The sequence below is a fragment of the Protobothrops mucrosquamatus genome, unplaced genomic scaffold (genome assembly GCF_001527695.2).
Source record: "Protobothrops mucrosquamatus isolate PMUCROS unplaced genomic scaffold, P.Mucros_1.0 scaffold3009, whole genome shotgun sequence".
Classification (NCBI taxonomy): Eukaryota; Metazoa; Chordata; class Lepidosauria; order Squamata; family Viperidae; genus Protobothrops; species Protobothrops mucrosquamatus.
Genome location: NW_015389025.1, coordinates 41339 through 64603, shown reverse-complemented (window position 1 = coordinate 64603; position 23265 = coordinate 41339). Strand labels below are relative to the sequence as shown.

General features: G+C 37.1%; 2 protein-coding genes across 2 annotated transcripts in view; one reads left to right on the top strand and one right to left on the bottom strand.

Moving 5' to 3' along the window:
- RPL21 (ribosomal protein L21) overlaps positions 1–226 on the bottom strand; it is a 6059-nt gene extending 5833 nt beyond the window's left edge. Inside the window, exon 1 of the mRNA XM_015826218.2 lies at positions 130–226. The gene's annotated coding sequence lies outside the window, so the exon portion shown is untranslated. The remainder of the gene's footprint in view (positions 1–129) is intronic.
- Positions 227–7144: 6918 nt separating this feature from the next.
- LOC107296862 (ubiquitin carboxyl-terminal hydrolase 12) lies at positions 7145–22066 on the top strand. Its single transcript, XM_015826217.1, has 9 exons — positions 7145–7218; positions 12786–12866; positions 13545–13758; positions 16160–16386; positions 17358–17434; positions 17715–17798; positions 18012–18209; positions 20049–20127; positions 20423–22066. Exons 1-9 carry the CDS (start codon positions 7171–7173, stop codon positions 20522–20524), a joined length of 1110 nt encoding a protein of 369 aa, XP_015681703.1. The 5' UTR covers positions 7145–7170; the 3' UTR covers positions 20525–22066.
- Positions 22067–23265: the final 1199 nt, after the last annotated feature.

Genomic DNA, 23265 nt, shown 5'->3' with positions numbered 1-23265 from the left:
CCCCCCCCAAGCCACGTTCTGAAAAGCGTCCAGGCCTCCCGGAGTTTGAGCGAGCCACGTTTTCTTTCACCCGCTTCTCCGACCAGCCCCGGGGCTACCGTTCCCCTTCCCCCGCGACCCTCCGCCTACCGGACCCGACGAAAAAGAGGAGCAGCCGAACTCCTCCGGGGACCTGCAAGATGGCGCCCAAAGGCCGAAAAGAAAGAAGGCGGCGCTTCGCGAAATCTCCGCGCCTTCCTTCCGGTTTAGCGCGGGCTGGGGGGGGGGCTGATCTGATCCGCTCCTCCTAAAAGTGCCCGATTGAAAAAATGGTCAGCGGTCGCCGAAGGGCCTGGGCTTGAAAAACGGACAATGTTCGCACAGCCAGTGAAAGAAAATAGGAAGAAGGCAAACATTTAAGTCGCCACGAAATAAATGCTCTGGGTTTCCTTAGAATATTCAGGGGTAGGCAACCTTGGCTCTTTTATGACTCGTGGACTTCAACTCCCAGAATTCCTGAGCCAGCCATGCTGGCTCAGGAATTCTGGGAATTGAAGTCCACGAGTCATAAAAGAGCCAAGGTTGCCTACCCCTGCCTTAGATGTTACGATACTGAACTGGAGCAGGCACTGCTTTAGACAGCTTTCTAGGAGGGCACTCATGAGGCTAAGAAAGAAAAGCGGGGTGTTTGTACTATTCGTAGTGCGGTAGGTGGAGTTTTGGGGACAAGCCGAGGGAGTGTGAATGCGAGCAGTTCTGTAGTTTATTTCTTGCGTACAGGATTAAGGTTGACGATCTCCGAGGGTTACATAAGCCAGCACTTGAATGATTCACCCAGCATAATTAGCTCTAAACCAATGTCTATGGAGATTCTCAATCACCCAGGTCGCGGTTGTCCCAAAGGTGATTTTTCAAAAGGCAACTGGAATTTTTTTCTTGAAGACGTTTCGCTTCTCATCCAAAAAGCTGCTTCAGTTCTGGCTGGAAATGGATGGATTTTATTTTTTGCAATCATCTAGTCATTAGCTCTCTGAGACATCGAGGTCACTTGGGGGGTTTACCTGTACCCGCAGGGTCACCTGAGTCAGATAAATCAGTGCAAATACAGATAACCCCCCCAAGTGGCCTCAACGACCCTCAGCTAATGACCAGATGACTGCAAAAAATAAATTCTTCCATTCCCCACTATTCAGTCAGAACTGAAGAAAGCTTGGATGAGAAGAGAAACATCTTAAAGAAAAAAACAAAGAAAGTTCAGTTGCCTTTTTGAAAAGCACCTTTGGGATAGTTAAACCATAGCCTGCAAATTACAATAGTTATATTCATCAATATGCTATGCCAAAATCAAGTATGGTTTACTCTAATGTGTGAATCCAGCTTAATACAATATAGTATGGATTTTTAGGAATTGAAAATTGCAGTTATGGATTGAAAGTTGGAGGTTTTCTTCAACACACACAATGTAGTTTTATTTTTGGCTTAGCATAAACCAACCACTAATTTATATACCATGGTTTCTGATTACACTGAATCCCAAGTGCACATTTTACAGCAAGTTTGGGCAGAAATTCAATTCAGATTTAGCAGTAGGTATAGTGTTTAGGTAGATGCTAAATAATTTCAAATAATTTGATATCATGAACAGACTTCTAGTTGAAAAATAAGTGTCAGGAGACTTCGCTTTTCAAAATTAAGCAGAGGACAATATTTCAGATTTGTATTTGTAAATGCCTGTCATAATTACACAACTGAGAATGTTCCACAAAAAAAAATAAGACCCTAACAATATCCTGATATTTTGCAACCTTATAAATCTTGAGTAATTTATTAAGACTTTGTTCATTTCATTGCATCCACATCTTACCTTATTAATGAAAGCTATTATGCAGATTCATATATAATGCTAAAGTATAGACCACGTTAAAAAAAAGCAAACAGGATTCACATAACAGGAAGCTGAAACAAAACAGGCCATGCTATAGCAATGTACAAGTCATTCACTGCCTTGAAATACTTTTTAAAAATTGTAGATATGTCTTAATTCTCTTTATGTACCTAAACAAAAGGATATATTATCCAATGAAGCTTTCTCCCAGTTCAGTGAACATGGGAATATATAGCCTATTCTTTCCATGTCTAATATTAAGGTATTTAATAAATTAACAGCTTTATCTGACTAAACAACTCAGTGGTCATATGATTTTGGAAAATTCAAGTTGGTTTTATAGCAAGCTCATGAGCATATCTTTAATGCGGGCTGGACTTGATTAAAATGCACACTGTAAATTTGTATTTTATGAATTGCTTGTACAATTGAATAACACCCCAATTTAATTGTTGTCCATAGTTTTCCATTCTGTAGAAAAATAAAAGGAATACATTTATCCATATTTGTATTACATAGGTTATTTAGGAAGGAGAACTTATTACTTCATTCAAACCTATACCCAAAGCCAAAAAAGCTAAAAAAAAATTCATGTCTTTCAGCCAGTTCCAAAATCCTTGAAAAAAAACATGTTAATAACATTCCATGTTAAACTTTTTTTTTGGACTCTCTAAAATATTTTAGAGAGCTATTTGGTATTTGCACAAGCAATACTTGGTTCCTTCCAATCAGTGTTTTGATGGTCTTTCATTTAGTTTAACAGTAGCATTTCTGATACAGATATGTAAAGAAGACTCAAACAGATGGAATCTGTTCATCAGGGTGTATTCATAACCAATAGAGATTTTTATCCTTGGATATAGCCAGATGGGAAGTTTAAATTAGCTGACCATCTGCAAGTAATTAGGAACAAAACTATAGCAGATTTTTTTTGAGAGGAAATTGTATAGTATAATAGAGTGAGAAAGGAAGCCAATCAAAATTAGCCTTCCACTTTTCTTGATAAGGAAGACAGCATTGCTTAAAAATTTATTGTAGCACAAACATAATAATGGCTGAACAATCAGCAGAGAACAAGCTCCTTCTAATTAACATGTTTTGTGTTACAGGAAAAATTATGCCAAACAAATGCACTGCATCCAAGTAGGAAATTTTACTGAATATATAGCACAATCCTCTGAATATTCCAAAGTAATTAAAATAACATATAAGGTTTTGTGGGGAGGGTGAACACATATGTGCACACGAACACCCGTTGCTTGTTCGAGTGGGGGCCTGAGCGCCCGAGACACTTGCACGAGTGGGGCCACAAACGCAACGCTTGTGGCGATGCTCGCGCAAGTGGGGCTGTGAACACCTGTGATGCTTGTGTGAGTGGTGCTGTGTATGCATCTTCACACGCTGTACTGGCCAGCTACTCACACAGCTTGTGGCCAATAGGCTGTGACCCAGTAGTGAGCCACGGCCTACAGGTTGGGGACCCCTGGCTTACAGGACATCTAGGATGTAAGGAGCAATATAAATTAACATTAGTTGCAATAGTAATATTCAATTACTGGCACTTCCATATAAATTTAAATAATCCATAGTACTTTAAATTAATTAGATGCTCTCAATTTGAGTTGACACTTAATGATTGTATGGGCAAAAACCCTCTATACTTGTTGGTTTTTTCAAAGACATTTAAGCAATCTTTTGAATCTGTCCTCCATCTTATCAATCAACCTCCTCTTGTATTTCTACATAAATGTAGATTTCAAGAAAATTACTAAGACTACCATAGATTGGAAAAAAGGTAAGATTAAACCAACCATTTGGATTGTGGTTATTAGTATATATTTGTTGATAATCACAATCCAAATGGTTGGTTCAATCTTACCTTTTTTTTCAATCTATGATAGTCTTAGTAATTTTCTTGAAATCTACATTTAAAGATATCTCCTTTGTCTTGCTGTTTTCAGTGAGCAATATTCACAATTATATATTAACACTGGAAAAACAACTGGATGTTTGTTGTCATTGAAATATTCATGATCTTGTCTAAAATTATTATTACAGGTAGTTCTCGACTTACAACAGTTCATTTAGTGATGGTTCAAACTTACAACAGCACTAAAAAGTGACTTAGGACCAGAAACAGAATAAGGACCATTTTTCACACTTATGACTGCTGTAGCATCCCCATGGTCATGTGATCAAAATTCAGAAGTTTGGCAACTGGTTCATATTTATGATAGTCACAGTGTCCCAGGCTCATGAGATCACCTTTGGCAACTTTGAGAAGCAAAATCAACGAGGAAACCAGATTCACTTAACAATTGTTACTAATTTAACAAGTACAATGATTTACTTAACAACTGTTGCAAGAAAGGTCGTAAAATGGGGTAAAATTCATTTATCAACTGTCTCACTTAGCAACAGAAATTTTGGGCTCAATTGAGGTCGTAAGTCAAGGACCACCTGTACTTTTTCCTCTATGATTAATCTTTTCATTTGTTCAGCATACTGCTCAGCTTTCTATTCTTAAACCTCAAAACCAAAATTATTGCTATCCACTATAGATTCACTAACCACTTGGGATGACAATATCTTTGTTTTCATCATGTCTTTAATATTAACATTTTCACTTCCATAGTGATTTATCTAAAAACTTTACTTTTGGCTAACAAATGCTATTATCTACATATTTCAAGGTGTCATTAAATAATGCCACTATTCTATTCATATTCTATAATATTATATTACAGGGTATATTCATTATCACATTTCAATTATGTCTTTTTTGGAAACCTGTCTGTTCATTTCACATTCCTATTTCCATATATGCTTCTATGATTCTTTATAAGATGCTAAGGAAAACTTCCCTTTCTCTAAAATTCTATTCAAGAGAAATTATTGTAATAATTTACAATTATTTGATGATTTGTACATTCCGCACTCTGTTTTTATTTGAAGAAATACTCTTTCCCTACTTTTAGGATATCCTGCCTTTTCTACATTATAAGGAACAAATAACAAAAATATATCTGTTGATAATTTTTTTTTGCAAGTTTAAAATTTAGAAGATATCTTTACTTGATGCTTTTTCATTTGAGCCTAATCACAATTCATAAATCAAACCAAATAAACCAAACCCTCCTCATGCAGAGATTATACTGGATTAAGAAACATGAAATATAAATAAATCCTACCCATCTGATCCCATGCTAATGTTTTGCAGCTGAGCTAATTAATTTAGCTGCAATTCATTGACAATTTTGGACAGGCCATTTTCTTATGGTGGGATCCTCCCAGGCTGGTTTTATTCCTACAGATTAAGCTCTTGAAAAATAATTTCAGCTGTTTTAGATTGAAAGAGGAGCTACTGATTTTGCAACTTCCCTCATTGAAAAATCTCAGATTATTCCCCCACCCCCAATGAATTAAGAATGTGGAAAGGACACTGTTTGGCTGTCTTTGTCTTTGCTTTCTTGGTGAGCTGAAAGGTTCATTCATTACCTCATGTGGTGTTTTCATTTTAAGGTCAGTGATTTTGTTTTTGAGTTGGTAAATGAAAATAAGGGCTCTGTGATATGGGAACTGAGCAAGTGCAAAACTGTGGATTGTTTGTGGATGGCCTCAAAGAAAATGAAACAAACATAGGAGGAATAGGGCTGCCAGTGGCTATTAGTCTAAATGGCTTACCTGTTTAGATTTTAATTATTCCTGCAATGCATTATTACAAATAAAATGAGAACTTTTTAAATATTTTGCTATATTCAGAACTGGACAGCATTACCTGATTAATTGCCACCTTTAAAGTCTCAGTCTCAGTTCCTCCCAGATTATTTGCACTTGCCCACCCATAGCATTATCTAATTTCTGCTTTTAAAAAAATTCTAGTTTCTATTTTTCCATTAGGGCCTTCTGTTTACTGTATACAAAAAGTTTGTTTACAAAATGTTGGCACAATAAGTAGCTATTATTATAGATTACAAAATCTGAACCATGCTCAAAACTGTTCCAGAACAGGGAAAATCAAAATTCAAGAGGTAGAAGTGCAGTAGGAAGACAGCATTTACATTTATGTAACTGTTCCAAATCTGTAAAGAGAACTGCCTGTTGCCTATTTTATTATCATTTAAACATTGGGGATAATCATTTGACAAGCTTTTAATTAAATTTGTACAGTTGTCCCTTTCAAACCTGTGTTACTGGGTAGTGAATAATCATAAAAACAAAGTAATAGAAGAAAATTTAAATATGTTGAGTTTCTCTTTTTTGTATTATGTACTAGATTTAACGTGTCAGTAGTTATAAACCAGTGACTACAGGTGGTATAAATGTTATTTGAAGCCCTTCATACTATTAAACGTTGACTTGGAATACCTATCACCCCAAAATCTGCCTTCTATATGAATATGCATATATTGATATACGTTATCCTGCTTAATTAATCAGTAGATTTGATGAAACCGCTGGAATATATTGTGCCAGTTTGTATAAGATGTAAGATTAAACCATGATTAAGCTATAACTTAAACTTAATTGCAATTATAGTTCAAGAGTGCAAACCTATTGCAAGAAATCCCACACACGGAGAGGACTACAGTCAAAAGCTAAACGGACAAATAAACCCTTGGCTCTGATAGAAAGTGCTCCTTATGAGGATTTTACTGGCTGTGAACTTTCATCATGCTTACGCCATGCTAAGATAAGTCGCAAATGGATGACATCCCATAGCCTATTAAGCCATAAATCGTGGCTTATACGTCCCACGTATCCAAGCGAATTTGAGCCCGGCTTGATGCGTGATCCCAGGTGTTTCAGCAACCCGGGTGCCATTCCGTAAGACCCAGCAGCTGGAACCGGGTATCTCTAAGACCTAGAATAACAAGGCCGGACAGGGAGAGCGCTGGTGCGTGAATGGCGAAACCTGATTGGTGGAGTTCGAGGGCCAGCGAAATCTGGGTTCAGCCCGCAGAGACGACCAGGCGCGCGCGCGCACGTGTGGGCGGAAGAAGGGCCGGCTCGCGCAGGGGCGTGCGCGCGCGGATCCTGCAAGTAGCGAAAGCGGGAAGGGGACGGTTGGTCCCGAGGGCCAGATCGGGAGCCGTAACCAGCGCGTGCCGCTCGCGCTTTCGACGGTTAGCGCTGCGACGGGCCGTTTCGTTAGGGCGGGCGGAGCCCTGGCGGGTTCCGCTGTGAGCCGCTGAAGGTGGCGCTGCCGCCGCCGCCGCCGCCGGGCTGCCCTCTTCCTCCTCTGGCGGGACTCCCCCGGTCCGGCTCGACGTTGTGATTGGGTGGGAGAAGATGGCGCTGCGCGGATGGAAATCCTAATGACAGTCTCCAAAATAGCTTCCATCTGTACCATGGTGAGTGGGAGGGGAGGCGCCCCCCGTTCCCTCGCCCTTTCGGGCCCATGCGCGGTGGCGGGTGAGAGGCGGGCCGCCAGGTGGGGTGGGGTGGGGTGGGGGGGAAACTGGGCGGAGCCCGGGCGAAGGTGTGCCTTACGCTCAATTGAGAAGGGAGTAGGGGTCCGTGGGTCAAGGGATCGGGGAGCGCCCGAGTCCCCTTCTCCCTGAGGAGGGGCTTCTTCCAAGAAGCAGAAACGGGAGACTTGTGTCCTCGTGCATATTTACTCACGAGTAAAGCCCATGGAATTCGACCAAACTTATATACCTGTCAAAGGGCAGGTTAGGATTGAATAGAAGGCGATCTCGTGCAATGATACTTGGTGGGATGTAATACCTGGTCTTGGCTCAAAAGGCTTGCAGGTAAAGAAATCTAAGGCTGCAATTTTGTCTGGAGCAGGGGTAGGCAACCTGGGCTCTTTTATGACTCATGGACTTCAACTCCCAGAATTCCCGAGTCAGCATAGCTGACTCGGGAATTCTGGGAGTTGAAGTCCATGAGTCATAAAAGAGCCCAGGTTGTCTACCCCTGCTCTAGAGCAACAGAACTGAACGGATCTTTCCAGATTTCCTCGTCAAAGTCCTCTCTAGGAATTTAGTTTTAGCCAAATAAAGGCGGGTGGGTGGGTGGATGGGAAGGGAATAACTTCCCATTGAAATTTGGTGGAAAAAATAACTTGTTGATGTCTTACAAATTATCCAGAACGTTTCCCAGGAGAGCCAGTTGGCAGTTTTGCTCAGTGCTCTGGAGACAGTGAAGAGGCAGGAGGAATGAGACAAAAAACAGAAAAACTTGAGGAAAGCAAAAGAATTTTGGGTGTGGGTGTGGTGAAAGGAGAAGTTTAGGTAGAACGAATTTAACAAATGGAGAGGGTTGTGTAGCCGGATGGAGTTAAAACAAGAATGATGGTGGGATCTGTGCCAACTCCTTGAAAATGGTTCAGTAGCGCAGCAGAACAGTGAAGTATTCTAATGTTTATATGTTTCACTGCTTGTAAGCATTTGTGGATTTTTAATGAGACTGTGATTTTTAAAAAAAGTATCCTCTTAATCACTTGAAAAGTCTCTTAGTAGTTGACCTACTTATGAAATGTGATTTAGAAAAATAGATATGTATACCTTTGGGTGTGCTGATTGTGCTTTTTTATTTCATCCTTTACTCTTTGGCAGTTTAGTTTAAAATTAGTATGGAGAAGATGTTTAGAGCCATTATACTGTTTCTTCTTTCAATGTAATGCAAATGATCATTGTGAAGCTAAGTTAAAAGCTCCTCAGGAAACAATAGTTATTATTTTACAGGTTTGTAAATCATTATCTAGATCAGGGGTGTCAAACTGCTGGCCTGCAGGCCAGATGCGTCATGCTGAAACCGCGCCCACCCCATTGCCGGCAATGGGGAAAAAGTCACGACACATCACGTGACGTTGCGAGTTTGACATCCCTGATCTAGATGCAGTTGATTCATAATACATTTACCTTAAGTCCCTATTTTTGAGATAAAACTTTCTCTTTTTCATTCTGCCCTTTAAACCATCCCAATGCAAAAACAGGGTTGACAAATCTCACACCCTAGAGAGGTTCCAAGTAGCATAAATGGGATGCATAAAGATTGTAGGTTGTGTGCCCTTCATTTAGATTACTTTTTCCGAAATACAAATGAAATAATATTTTTAGTATTAACTTTCCCAGATTAGTTAGCCATACTGTATGAAAATTAGTATTCTCAAGCCAGCTACCCAGATCAAAGTGGCTTGTAAGTTGGTATATTGAATTATCACTTTTCTGCAGCTATATGTAATCTTCAGAAGAGTCAACAAGGAGTTCTGACTAGTTATTCCATAAAATATAATATCAAAAATGCTTTGTAAGTAATCAAGCAGACAAGAATAACCAACAGGTGCTTATGAAGTGAACTAACAGGAAGAAGAGAAGATAGGGACTGCAAAAAACTACTGTGTGTTTTGATAGATTATGTGCTGAGCTGTGAAGAACTGTGAAAAGGTGATTTTCTTGAATAGCTGTGGATTGTAAGTAGAGTGTCCCAAGAGCGGCTGATTGCCAAATAGCAGTGTCTGCCAACCGTTTCTATACCCCGCACCTCTAGAACGCTTCTGATATATACTTGCATCCCTTACAAAAATTTGAAATAATGGCAACAAATTATGCATATACACTATAATTTTGAAAACCCAAGTTTTTGCACCCCTGGAATATCATTTCGCACCCCCGGTTGGGAACCTCTGCCAAATAGGGATTGAACGTTTGTTTCCTGTTGAATAAGCTGAGACTAATAATGATTTTAAAAGGCAGGTTCCAGAAAATGAGATTACTTAATGAGAAAATAGTGAATAACAACAAGTTGGTGGAAACGTTTAGGTAGGAAATCCAAAAGAAGATTTCCTTCTACATCACAGATGTCAAACTCACTGCGTCATGTGACATGTCGCAACGTATCATGACTTTTCGCATTGCTGGGGTGGGCGCAGCCTTCGCATGAATGCAACCAGCCTGCGGGCCGGCAGTTTGACACCCCTATTCTACATAAAGAGTTTGTACTTGGTTAAAATGAGAGCCTGTATATGGAATAAGGAAAAATAAAAGCCTTCCTATTGGGGTGTCCAAAAAATGGTGAAGATGAATGTATGAGTATGCAGTTACGACCAATGGCACACAGTTGCCAAGAATTCCAATTAGGAAAAAATGGAGGACAATAGAACATATCAGTATGGCTACATAGGTTTAATAAAAATAAAGTTTTATTCATTGGGTTTCCACAAGGATATATTTTGAGTGTACTTCATCAATAATTGTGTTAATAATTGGATGAAAGAAATGCTTACTAAACTGCAAATGGTACAAAATTGAAGGAGGGTTAATAGCTCAGAAAACAAACCTCAAAATGATCTTGGCAGGTTAAAAAAGTGGACTGAAGTAACATATTGAAATTTATCATATGCCACTACAACTTTTTCCAAGTAGGAAACAAAATGAAGTATAGGATGGAGTAATTGACTTAGTAATAACATTAAGTAGTTGATTGCGAGTCAAAAATATGCTAAAAATGTGATTAGGCTGCAAAAAAAAAGTAGTTCTAGTCTGGGTTAATGGCAGAATTAATAATTTCCAAATTGTGTGAGCCACTTGGAGTAAGGGTTAGGGTTCCGGGTACCACTATTAAGCTAATCCTACAATGTTGGAGCATCCTCTGATCACATGATTGCCATTTGCCATCTCCTGTTGGCTTCCCCATTGGCTTTGCTTGTTGGAAACCAGCAGTGAGACTTGCAAGTGGTGATCACTTGACTGCAGAATTTTCTGGCTGTTATAATTGCAAGCCGGTTGCCAAGTGCCCAAATTGCAGTCACGTTACCATGGGGATGCTGTTACAGCTGCAACTATGAGAAACATTGTAAGTCTCCTCATTCAGCACTGTCATTACTCCAAGTGGTAGCTGAACAAGTGGTCACTGAACAAGGGCTGCCCTTATCATATTTTCCCTCACTCTCTGCTTCTGCAGGCTAAACACACACAATACCTTTAACAGTTTCTCTTTGTAGTCCCTTATCATTTTGGTTGCTCTCTTCTAGACATAATCTGGTTTATCAATGTTCTTCTGAAAATCTAGTGCCTTGAATCTAGTGTTCTGGGAACGATCTGACTAATGCAAAATGGAGAAAAGGAATTACTTCTATTGGTCTTGATTCAGTACCACTGTTGATGCAGCTGAGGATTTTGCTTTTTTTATATCTAAATCACAATGTTCAGGTTGTGATCCATTATGGTGCCCAGATTTTTTTTCTGCATACACTGTTGAACACTATGTGCCCTTCTCATCCTGTATTTATGTCTTTGCTTTGTCCTACCCAGATCAACAACTTTGCATTTGTTGCTGTTAAAATTCACCTTTTAGGTTTTTGTCTAATGTTGCAACTTATTATTACTGTCCTAATGTTAGCTATCTCATCATCATCTCTGTATTTTGTGTTATCTGCAGAATTGATTATCATATTTTCTGACTCCTCATTCATTCAGGTCCTAGAAGCTCTGATATTTCCTTTGATGTTTCCCTTCAGTTTGAGGCAGGGTATTGAATGTACACTCATTGAATATGGTTATGCATCCAATTCTATATCCATTTAATGGTAATAAAGCCCAACCCACATTTGTCACCTTCTCTAGTAGAATATCATGTGTGACTTCGTTGAGTGTTTTGCTGAAACTACTCACCCTGCCCTTTTACAAGTCTTGTCTTTATTCTTCTTCTAATACAGAGTCCTTGACTTAAAACAGTTCATTTGGTGAAAGTTACAACAGCCCTGAAAAAAGTGATTTATGACTGTTTTTCATACTTATGATTGTTGAGTATCCCCATGGTCATGTGATCAGAATTCAGACACTTGGCAATTGACACAGATTTATGATGATTGCAGTGCCCTGGGGTGAGGTCATCACCTTTTGTAACCTTCTGACAAGCAAAGTCAATGGGGAAGCAAGAGCATGTCACTAATTTAACAACTGCAGTGATTCACTTAACAATTGTGGCAAAGAAGATCATAAAACGGGACAAAGCTCATTTAACAAGTGTCTTTCTTAGCAACAGAAATTTTGGGCTCAATTGTGGTCGTAAGTCAAGGACTACCTGAATGTATTTCTTCTAAAATTCTGGTGTCAGAAATAAGTTTAGAAAAATATTTCTGTTTAAGGGATAGCCTGGCATCTTACATTCTATCCAGAAACGTTAGTGCAAGAATGATATATGTGTGCAAGCATAGATGTTATTAGAAAAAAATGTTCAAGATATAACAATTTGAAATATTTTTATTAATTTAAACATTACCATTTGGATTCTTTTTATTTATATAATCTAATATATTAATTGACAATTTGTACTTTAACTGAAAATACCTTAACAATTTTTCTTTAACTGAAAATACCTTGTAGTGTAAATGATTCTAACCATATCAGCTGCATTATATGCTAAATACAATTCCATAATTTCCTTTTTCTAGTGTTTTTTACCTTTGGGTTCTGATTTTTATCTTTTGGCTCTATAATCTCTTTTGATTTTTTTTATTTTAGAAAATTAAAATGTAGTCCATTAATGTTAGGTATATACCTGATTGGAAAAATCATAAGTTTATAATAGTAACATCAACCATAATTATAGATGCCTGGTATAAGATTCACCCAACTATATACACACAAATGCTAATTACATTGATGAATATTCTTTCTACTGTATCTAATAAGAGCAATTTATGGATTTGTATTGGAATTATAGGAAAAATTAAGCTGGAAACAATGGCCAGGCCAATCTAATTTCCTTTTTGGTACACCATACACTCATTTATTAATCAAATTTGTTTGAAATTTTATATCTTACAAAATGTTATAAATTATACCATTATTATTGCTTCCCACAACTTATTTAGTTCTTTCTTCAGTAAACTACTTAACTTGTATAATCAAACTATACAAGAAAATAGTTTAACAATTGGCCTCTAAATACTATTTTTTTTTCCTCTTAGGGCGCTAATGCCTCAGCCTTAGAGAAAGAAATTGGTCCAGAACAATTCCCAGTCAATGAACATTATTTTGGCTTAGTAAATGTAAGTTTCATATTTTGGTTGCTTCGAAAAAGAAATGGAATTAATCATGTAGAATAAGAAAGTTGTTGAAAAATTGTTTGCCAGTACATTAGAGATTTATAGCTGCAAGAAAATAATAATAAAAGTGACTATAATATTATTTAATTAATTTTAATTAATTCAGTTTAATGAACAATAATGTTTAGTATAGATCAGAAATTATTCATAACTGTAACCTAATTTATATGCTAAGATAATATTTTTAGAACAGTATAATTCCTAGCAAGTCAATTGGAAAATCCTTAATGAAAGTAAAAATGGACAAATTATCCATTTCAGGATCATGTTGGGTATGTTTTGGTTTTTGTTCATGTACAATACTAATATTTTGTACATACCAGTCTGCATTTGCTGGATATCAAGAATGTTAAGAAAATTCTCTATTTTTATGGTTGGTTTTTCAGAATTACTTGGCAAATCAATTGTAGAAATACAAAAGTATTATATAAAATATAAGTAAAATCTAAACTGGGTGGCCCTAAACACGTGTATACTTGCTGACCATTATATTAATCCCTAATTCATGGGTTATGTTATTCTTCAGAATCCAAAAATCATTAATATGCTTTAGCAAATTTCTTTCTGCATGCCATTTGCTTGCTGACTCTTGTCAATCTAAATTGTCAATTTGTTTTCTAGTTTGGAAATACATGCTACTGTAATTCAGTTCTTCAGGCACTTTATTTTTGTCGACCATTTCGAGAGAAAGTCTTGGCATACAAGAGTCAGCCCAGAAAAAAAGAGAGTCTTCTCACTTGCTTAGCTGATCTCTTCCACAGTATAGCCACCCAGAAGAAGAAAGTTGGAGTGATACCTCCTAAAAAGTTTATAACAAGACTACGAAAAGAGAATGGTAATGTTTTATTTTATTGTTGTGAAGACTTTGCCTTTAACTAATTTAATGATAAAATGGGGATTTTTTTCTCCATCATTCAATATTCTAACTTGGATTGATCTTCAAAATCCAAATCTTTCAAATTGTGATAAAAGTCTTATTCTTTCTAAGTCCAAAGTCAGTCTTCCTTACAACACATTTATTTTCAACAAATAAGATCTGATTTAAGAAAGGTTAAAAATTGCCTGAAGACACAATTTCAGTAAAATAGCACTTAGTAAAACTTTAATAAGACTACAACTTAACTGAATTTGATTAACACAGCTAATATAATAAAAATACTCTAGTAAACAAAATCAGTCTTAACTTGGTGTCTAAATGGTAACACAGAAGATGACATGTTGAAAATCCCTAAGGAAGCCAAAGTTATTATGATTTACTGTAAACACCAGTGTTTTGAATAGAGTTTAGAAGTGGATTAGTAGATACTGAAGATTTTTCCTATTAATAAAATGCGATCACAATTAAGTAACTGCAGTTTACAAAAATAGGCCACTGAATAACTTACTGAAAATAAGAGCTCACAGATATACTGTAAGTTGTTCTCTTCCTTACTCAAGAATGCACAGCTAGCATACTAGACTAGGTACTCTATCCAATACAAGTGAAACACTATCATCTACAATTAAGGGATACTTCATTCATAGACCTTCTGTTATCTACTAATTCCAGGCACCTATTCAGTTTATTTTAACTGAAATGAAGATGAAACTGTTTTACTGTAACTTGCCAATCTCCAGATAACTTAGCTTCACACAAATATTAAGCAGGAGGGATAAAATGAAACTGTGGTGCCAATATCAGAAGCATAAATCGTACATCTTCTAAAAATGACTGTTCAACTAGAATTGAACATTTGTTCAGAAAGATACCGTAATTATTTTATACATTTGCGACTTTGGTGAAATTCTTCAATTCTGTTATGATGAAAACTTTTTTTTTTTTTACAAGAGACCAGATGGAGACTTATTTGTCTCTCTAGTTTGTTGTTGCTCCTCAAATACAATTGCATTGTGAAGATGTTTTGCATGGTATATAAGGAACTCATGATTATTTCATTTGACCAACCTTTGAACAAATCATTTATATTTGCGAGTACACCTTCTGTTTATTTCTAAAGAATATCATTTTAGTAATTAGATTCAATATCTGCTTAATTAAGAAAAGCACATACATGAATTACAGAGATTTTTAAATTCTCAGATTATTAAGCAGTTGTGAGGAACAAAACACCATGTATCAATTACTGAAAAAAAATACTGAAAAAACAACAATTTGAAAGAGCCAGAGAACTCTATCACAAGCAGAAATATGTGTTTTTCATTTTGGATTTTTAGATTCGTTTTAGCATTTTATTATGGATTCAGGTGATTGCAGTTTCATACTATGAATCAAAATGAGTAGTGCTTCTGAAAGATAAAGTAATAGTCATTTTTTAAAGCATTTTTTCTTAACTGTATGGTTAAATGCAAGATACACAGAAAAACATTTCAAGGTCTTAGCTTTCATGGGGTCAGTGTTCCATTGCTGGCCATGCTGTGTGTTCAATACTCATTTGAAAAAAAATATTGTAAAACTATTAAATTGCAGACTATTCTCATAAGCATTGGGGCTGTGCATTGTTTTAAATTTGATTCCAAAAAGATCCTTTGAGCATTCAATTAAAAAAAGCTCCTATCTGTAACTCTTTAAAGCAGTCACATCTTTTCCCAGAATCATATGAATGAACATATATTTACTACTGGGTGAAAGCAGGCTTGTGTACTGCAGAAATCCTTTTCTGTTTGAAAAAATATTCTCAGTTCTCTTCAATATGTTTCTATAACAATTCCAGCAATAACAAGGAACACTTTTCCCCCATTTTTGAAAGTTTTAAGTATATGTAGAACCAAGTTCCAATAACACACCTGAAATAATGTAATGTACAGGAGTCCAGAATATATGTTCCAGCCTCTTGCAGTTTGTTTTAGGGCAGAGGTGTCAAACTCGCAAATACGTCACGTGATGTGTCATGACGTATTGTGACTTTTTTGCCATTGCTGGCAATGGGGTGGGCGTGGTTTTGCTACGATGCATCCAGCCCGCGGGCCGGCAGTTTGACACCCCTGTTTTAGGTTGTTTTGGATCATGCTAAATATATGAAGTAAAGTTGGGAGACTGAGGCTGGAATGTTGAACAAAATTCAACCTCAAAGCTTAGGTAGCTCAACACTCTTTTATATGATGGCAAACTAGATGCTATAGAAAGTTGGGTAGGATGTGTATAATAGCTTTCTGACATTGTTTGTTCTCAGCAATTGCTTTTTAAATCTATTTGCAGTATCTAAGAAGTAGATTAAACGTATCAATTTTTTTTGTAGAGCTGTTTGACAATTATATGCAGCAAGATGCACATGAATTTTTGAACTATTTGCTGAATACAGTGGCAGATATTTTGCAAGAGGAGAAAAAACAAGAGAAACAGAATGGTCGTCTACCTAATGGCAGCATTGACAGTGAAAACAATAATTCCCCAGATCCCACATGGGTTCATGAAATCTTCCAGGGAACATTAACCAATGAAACAAGATGTCTCACCTGTGAAACTGTAAGCATCGTCTACAAATCTGTCTTAATTTTCAGTATTTATCAAATTTTGAAACCGGCCATCTCCCTTGCAGAGGGACTCTGGGTGATGTACAAATAAAACATTAAACCAGTATATAAATTTTAAAAGAGCCAAGGATGATTAAAATTTGGTGTTAAAAATTAATGAAAGGGGAGAGAGGTCTTTCAGGATGCTAACCAGCCTCAGGGCCATGTTTTCACAACCTTCCAAAAGGCCTGACTCTGGGCAGGAAGAATGTTCCAGAGGGCAGAGGCAACAGGAGACAACTCTCTCTTCCTGGATCCTGCCAGTCGGAATTCTTTGGCTGACAGAGTCTCTGGCATAACTTCCCTTGCCTGATCCGATGATGTGTAAAAGCAAATATTGTTTTTGGCAGTGGATCAAAAGCTGAATATAAAATATTGATATGAATTTGAATTGTATGTGAGTTCAATAAACTTTTTTTTCATAGTCTGGCTTAATAGAATTGAACAACAGATGTTTATTTGCGTGCAAGGACTTTTTTGTAGTAATGTAATCAAAATGTTTAATATAAAATTTTTGGGTGACATATAGCATTTAGAAAGAGTGAATATGGAAATATTATTCCTTATGGAAAAAAATTGTTTGGTACACATCATTTTTGGTACTTATCACGCCTCCCAGAACCAATTTACGATGAGTACTGAAGTACTCAAGAGAAGTGAATCAGTTTTTTTAGGTGTGAAAGAAGAAATCAAAAGAAGATCCCTGAAATTATATGGCATTTACCATGCTTTTAATAGTGAAATATTAACAAATGGAGAGATGAAAATAATAGCATTCTTTCTCTAAAAAGAGTGAATTTTGTTAAAAGTTTAGTTACCATCATTACCATTATTGATTTTTATTGCTAGTTCGTCTATTTTTAGTTTAAAGTCTTTCAGAAATGTACATAAATGGATGATTATACAATTTATTTTAACTTGCAGATAAGCAGCAAAGATGAAGATTTTTTAGATCTTTCTGTTGACGTGGAACAAAATACTTCAATCACACATTGTTTAAGGTATGAGCAATAACTTATCCCTGATTCGTAAGCATATAAATTTATTTGAGATAAAGTAAGTAAAATGGTTTTATTAGATCAGTTTTAGATTAATAGACTTCATAACACTTTTTATATTCTTCCTTAATTGAACTTGAACTTACTTAGTGCATAGTGTTTCAAATATGAAATGTCAGTTCAGTATAAAAATATTTCAGTGAGATAATTCATAGTCATTGGTCTTTCAATATAATTTATTCAAAAATTGAATTTTCTTAATGTTTTTATTCCCCTGTTTTAGGGGTTTCAGCAACACAGAAACCCTGTGCAGTGAATATAAATATTACTGTGAAGAGTGTCGCAGTAAACAGGAAGCACACAAAAGGTACTATTTGCATTTATTTTGAATGTTAGCAATATATATAATTAACTGCACATTTTGAGGTTTTGCATGAGGTCATTGCCTTGTGTAAACTTTCAGCAAATAGTAATATTGAGATAATAAATTGATAACAATTCGATTATTTTTTATGCAGACAGGTAGCAAACTAGACTTTGAAATCTAATTAAATGTGTGATCAGTTTAATTTTGTTTCAGAATGAAAGTAAAAAAGCTGCCTATGATTCTTGCTCTCCATCTGAAAAGATTTAAATACATGGACCAGCTACATCGATATACAAAACTCTCCTATAGGGTAGTATTCCCTTTAGAACTTCGACTGTTTAATACATCTGGTGATGCCACAAATCCTGACAGAATGTATGATCTGGTGGCAGTGGTAGTTCACTGTGGAAGGTAATAATTACAATCTGTTCTTTGTTGACTTATTGGAAAATAGTGCTATGTATATATGCCAAAATCCTAAACATAAAGTCTGAAATTTATTACATATGTAAAGTGACTTTAGTGCTGGGTGTATAAATGAGATGAGGAAATGCATCCATGTAACTCTATCCTCTTAACTCACTCCTTATTCTTATCTGAGTGATACAGGTTTATTCACCCTATGGGCTGGGTAATCTGGAATGCCAAAGTATTACATAGGTGGCAGCCTATGACATAGCAACCAATTGTATTTCTTCAAAAATTTTGTCTTCAAAGTAATAGTAAGCAGTAGTCAGGTTGTTAAGGTAGAGTAGAGCAGCATTTTTATACAGATAGTCCTCAATTAGCAACACACATCTCCCCTCTCCATCTCTGCCCTTTTGGCTGTCCTGCTCTGTGCTGCCCCCAGTGGTCTATGTTCTGCCGTCCTCACTGTTGCCCTCATCGCTCTTTCGTTCTTCCTCCACCCTCATCACCTGGCACTTTGCCACCTCACACTCTGCTGCGCCTACCATTCCTGTGCAACACTCCCCCTGCTGCCCACCTCACCCTGTATCTGTAGCCTCTCCTACCCCCAGCTGACTTTCACTGTGTTCTTCCTCCTATTGCTAATGAGATGCATTCAGCCCCATCATGAGCAAGGCAGCTGCGTAGGGCCTTCCTGAAAGCTTGCATGGCCTGCAGCCGCCTTGCAAAAAGCCAGGCCTGGTGCAGCTCAGCACCTGGAGGAAGGAGAAGCTGAAAGTCACCTGGAGGTGGTAGAGTACAGGGTGGCCCAGAGGGCAGACATGGGAAGGGTGATAAATGGGTAGGGGAAATTAAAATGGAGGTGAGTGTAGCAGGGCAAAAGAAGCATGAGCTTCTCACCTAATGGTGTACAATCCTGGCCTAATGATCACTACCATAATGACCGATAGCGCATTAAATGTTACTTTTAACAGCCCTATAACCTCTGTCTGAGGTAGTGCAACCACATCCAAAGTTAACAATGATAAACAATTGGATACTGAGGTTCCTTACACCCACACCCACTCCGTCTCGCCTGGGTTCAGCTGAAGCCTGTTGTTCCCCCCTCCAGATCCCTCCAGTCTCCAGCCATCCCAGCAGCTTCCAGAAAGGGCAGTGACAGCATCGCTTGGATCAGCAGGGATGGAGATGTAAAACTGTATATCATCAGCATACTGATAGCATCTCATCCCATGGTATCAGATTATCTCACCCAGCCGTTTCATGTAGATGTTAAAAAGGAGTGGAGAATGTACCAAGCCCTATGGCACCCCACAAAGGAGCGGTGGTGGACTGAACCTCTCATTCCCTATTAACACTGGTTGGGACTGTCTTTGGAAAAAGGAGCTGAATGCTGTGCCACCCAGCCCTAAACCATGTAGCCGGCCCAAAAGGAGACCATGGTTGGTGGTATCAAAGCTGCTGAGAGATCAAGGAGAGCAAGGATGGTAGCACTTCCTCTATCCTGCTTTCACCAGAAATCATGCACACGCACGGCCAGTGCCATTTCCACCCCATAACCCAGTCTGAAACCCAACTGAAAGGGGTCAAGATAATCAGTTTCATCAAGGACTCTTTAGAGCTGTAAGGAAACCACTTTTTCCACCACCTTCCCTTCTTTGGCTTAATTGTTCTTCACATTTTTTTCTTCAGATAAAATCTTTAATAAAGATTATATTGGTTTATTAAGAAAAAAGCCATACAACTAATCAAAGATTCTCTATAGTATCATTTTATGTAATCCCTCCCCCACATAATATTGAATTTGAAAATGACATAGCATTAATTACTTTCTTTTCACAGTGGACCTAACAGAGGACACTATATTGCTATTGTAAAGAGTCATGATTTTTGGCTGCTCTTTGATGATGACATTGTAGAGGTAAGAATTATTATGATTCATTGCTTGTAAAATGTATTAATTAAACTTACGTTTTTGCTATTTGGTTTTAGATGATCAAAATTGGAAATATTTGGAAGCAATTTAATTTGTTGCTCTTGATATAGATCTGTTATTTACCAAAAAAATAACAATTATGCATGTTTTTCTTAGTAAATATCTCGGTTGCTGTAAGTGACAAATTATTTTTTAATATGTTGGTGCTAAAGTCATAGTTTTGCTACAAAATTACAAATTATTGTTTTTGAGAAATCTGTACGCCTCTGTTTTGTTTCAGAAAATAGATGCCCAAGCTATTGAAGATTTCTACGGGTTAACATCAGATATCTCAAAAAACTCAGAATCTGGTTATATTCTCTTCTATCAGTCCCGGGACTGAATGTGTCTGGGCAAAAAGTTACTTCCTGCCTCACTGTTCTGGATAACATGAAAACTACTACATTAGAAGATAGTAAAAGCAGAGACAAAAGAATGATAATGTGGTTTGCGCTGCAACAAACCCAGGTATTCCGAGAGGCTTTCAAAAATCTTCATATTGCGCTCCATGAATTTGCTCAGGGGTCATAAGGACAAGGCTGATGCATCACAAATGCGCTGGAGAAACAGATCAGCTTCTCTTGTAAGAATTTCCCATCAAGCAAGTTGTATCTAACAGACTTGATCAAAAGTCCAATTTTGTGGATATATTTTCATAATCTTCGGCATCTTTGATTTCTTCTCAGTGTTGCATTAAATGCAAGTGCAACAAAGCAATATAAATTTGGCACATTAATTTATTTGGTAGTACTAAAAATGCACATGATTCTTGATCTTGATTTTAACTATATTCAGTTTTTAGATTTTTTTTTTTTGCACACATAAATAGAGAATTAGCCTAACAGTTGCTTTCTTGGCCAGAATAAATTTATAGCATATGGTTTTGTGACTGGGAACCAAGAAGTCAAATGTGTTTTGCTTCTTGTAAGAAGCTTACATTACAGTAATAAGTACCTTTATGGGAACAGTTTTGAGTTTTAAACTTTCTATGGGGGAAGAACTTGATTTATAATTATAATTTTATTTTTATTTATGTGTTAACTGCAACTTCTAGAGTTTCTGTGTTTTATATTTCCACAAATTTTGGAACCTAGATTTGTATATTAGATTTTATTGGATTTAAATACTCTTTTACATTGTTCATCTACAAGATTTCTCAGAAAATATACTTTCAAAACCTAAACTAACCAGGGGAAAGTATGGAATTTGCTTCTTTAATAAGGAGCCAGTGTCTCTTGCTGTATGTTTCATGTGTGTTATTTAAAGAATTTGAAGTGGAAATGTCTTTGATGGTGTAAAACAGATTTTCTGTTTTATCACTGTTAAGATGGTATAGGTGGTATACTGTACCTATTTTTCTTTTCCAAGTCTTCTAAACACTTTGACTGCAATATAGGCCAGGATTGCCCATGCTTAATAGAGCCAGGGTGGCAAATGTATGTAATTTTGGTCTTCATTGTAGCATTAATTAAAATGTAAAATAGCTTCAGAATATCTCAGTTTCTGTGAATGCAATGGGTATGGATAGTTGAAAACTCCCCAAAGTCTTGTGAAGGTTTTACCCACTAAAATTTAAAAATTAAGAAAAAGAATATTAAAATTTTTGATCCTGAAAGCCAGGGATCTCTACATCATTGTTATGTTGTCTGACAGTGGCTGAATGTAAATTGATGAAATAAAGCTAAATGCATATTTCCAGTTAGATCAATTGTGCCTTCATATTTTGGCACTCTTTTTCATCATAGTTTTTGTTTTGCTGGCAGTGTTAGTAAGAAACTGTTTTTGTCTGCTGCTATAATTAATGCATTCAGTTTACCTATACAATTTAGCTCAGGAATTTTAACATCAAACTGAACAGATTTTCAATGTAGGTTGTCTTATTTAACTAATGTGAAAAAAAATCATGTTAAATTGTAAAGATTTTTTTATTAAAAAAAATTAAAGCCTTGTTTCAGTCATTCTATCGTCTTGCCGGGGGGGGGGGAGAATTCCACTGTTATAAAGACTTCTATAAGAACTCCTGAGGAGAATAAATATTCATTTTTAAAAGTGATTTATGTAAAAGTACATATTGTTTGAACTATTTATAGGTTATGACTGCATAAAACTTGAATTTGGGCCTACTGTCTTTGTCTGGTTGGAAACATTTGTATAATTTAATGCTTTCTACGTATTTTGGAATATAACAACTATCGTCCCTAAATATTGGTCATGCTGTGGGGTTGTGTTGTTGTTGTTATTAGCGTATGGCATTGTTATAGTAGCCAGGAGACCAAAATGCTATTGCAGAGTAGTAGTTTGGCTTGCCAAGGCACCAGCCATAATAATAATAATAATAATAATAATAATAATAATAATAATAATAATAATAATAATAATAAAGTTGGAAGGGACCTTGGAGGTCATCTAGTCCAACCTCCTGCTCAAGAAGGAAACCCTATACTATTTCAGACAAATGGCTGCCAGTCTCTTCTTAAAAACTTCCAGTGTTGGCGCATTCACTGCTTCTGGAGGCAGGTTGTTCCACTGGTTAATTGTTCTAACTGTCAGGAAGTTTCTCCTTAGTTCTAGGTTGCTTCTCTCCTTGGTTAGTTTCCAGCCCTGTGATAGGACATGCTTGCGCGCTTCCCAAGGAGTGCCACAGGAAGACAAACTGCCTTCGTATCAGAGAGAAAAAGACAAGCTGCTCTTCCTGCAGCATCACCCAAGGCTCCTTTCCCTCACGGAGCTGCCTCCCAAACGGGCACTGCGAACAGGAAGGTTCAGAGCCATCAGGAATCTGATTGCCTGCCCAAAGCACAGCTCATCTCTCCACTGAAGTGGTACCTATTTATGTACTTGCATAGAACAAGCCTTTGAACTGTTAGGTGGACAGAAGCTGTGACAGGAACTCATACCACACGATGCTTGGGCTCTAATGGCCGGAGCTGAGACCATCTCCAGTGTCATTAAGTCACTGAGCCATCGTGCCTCTTTGGGGTTGTCTTGACTTCTGGTGAATTTCCTAGGCAAGATTTCAGAAGTGCTTTGCCCTTGTCTTCTACCTAAGGCAGAAGGAGAAAGAGAGAGAGACTGGCCCAAGGT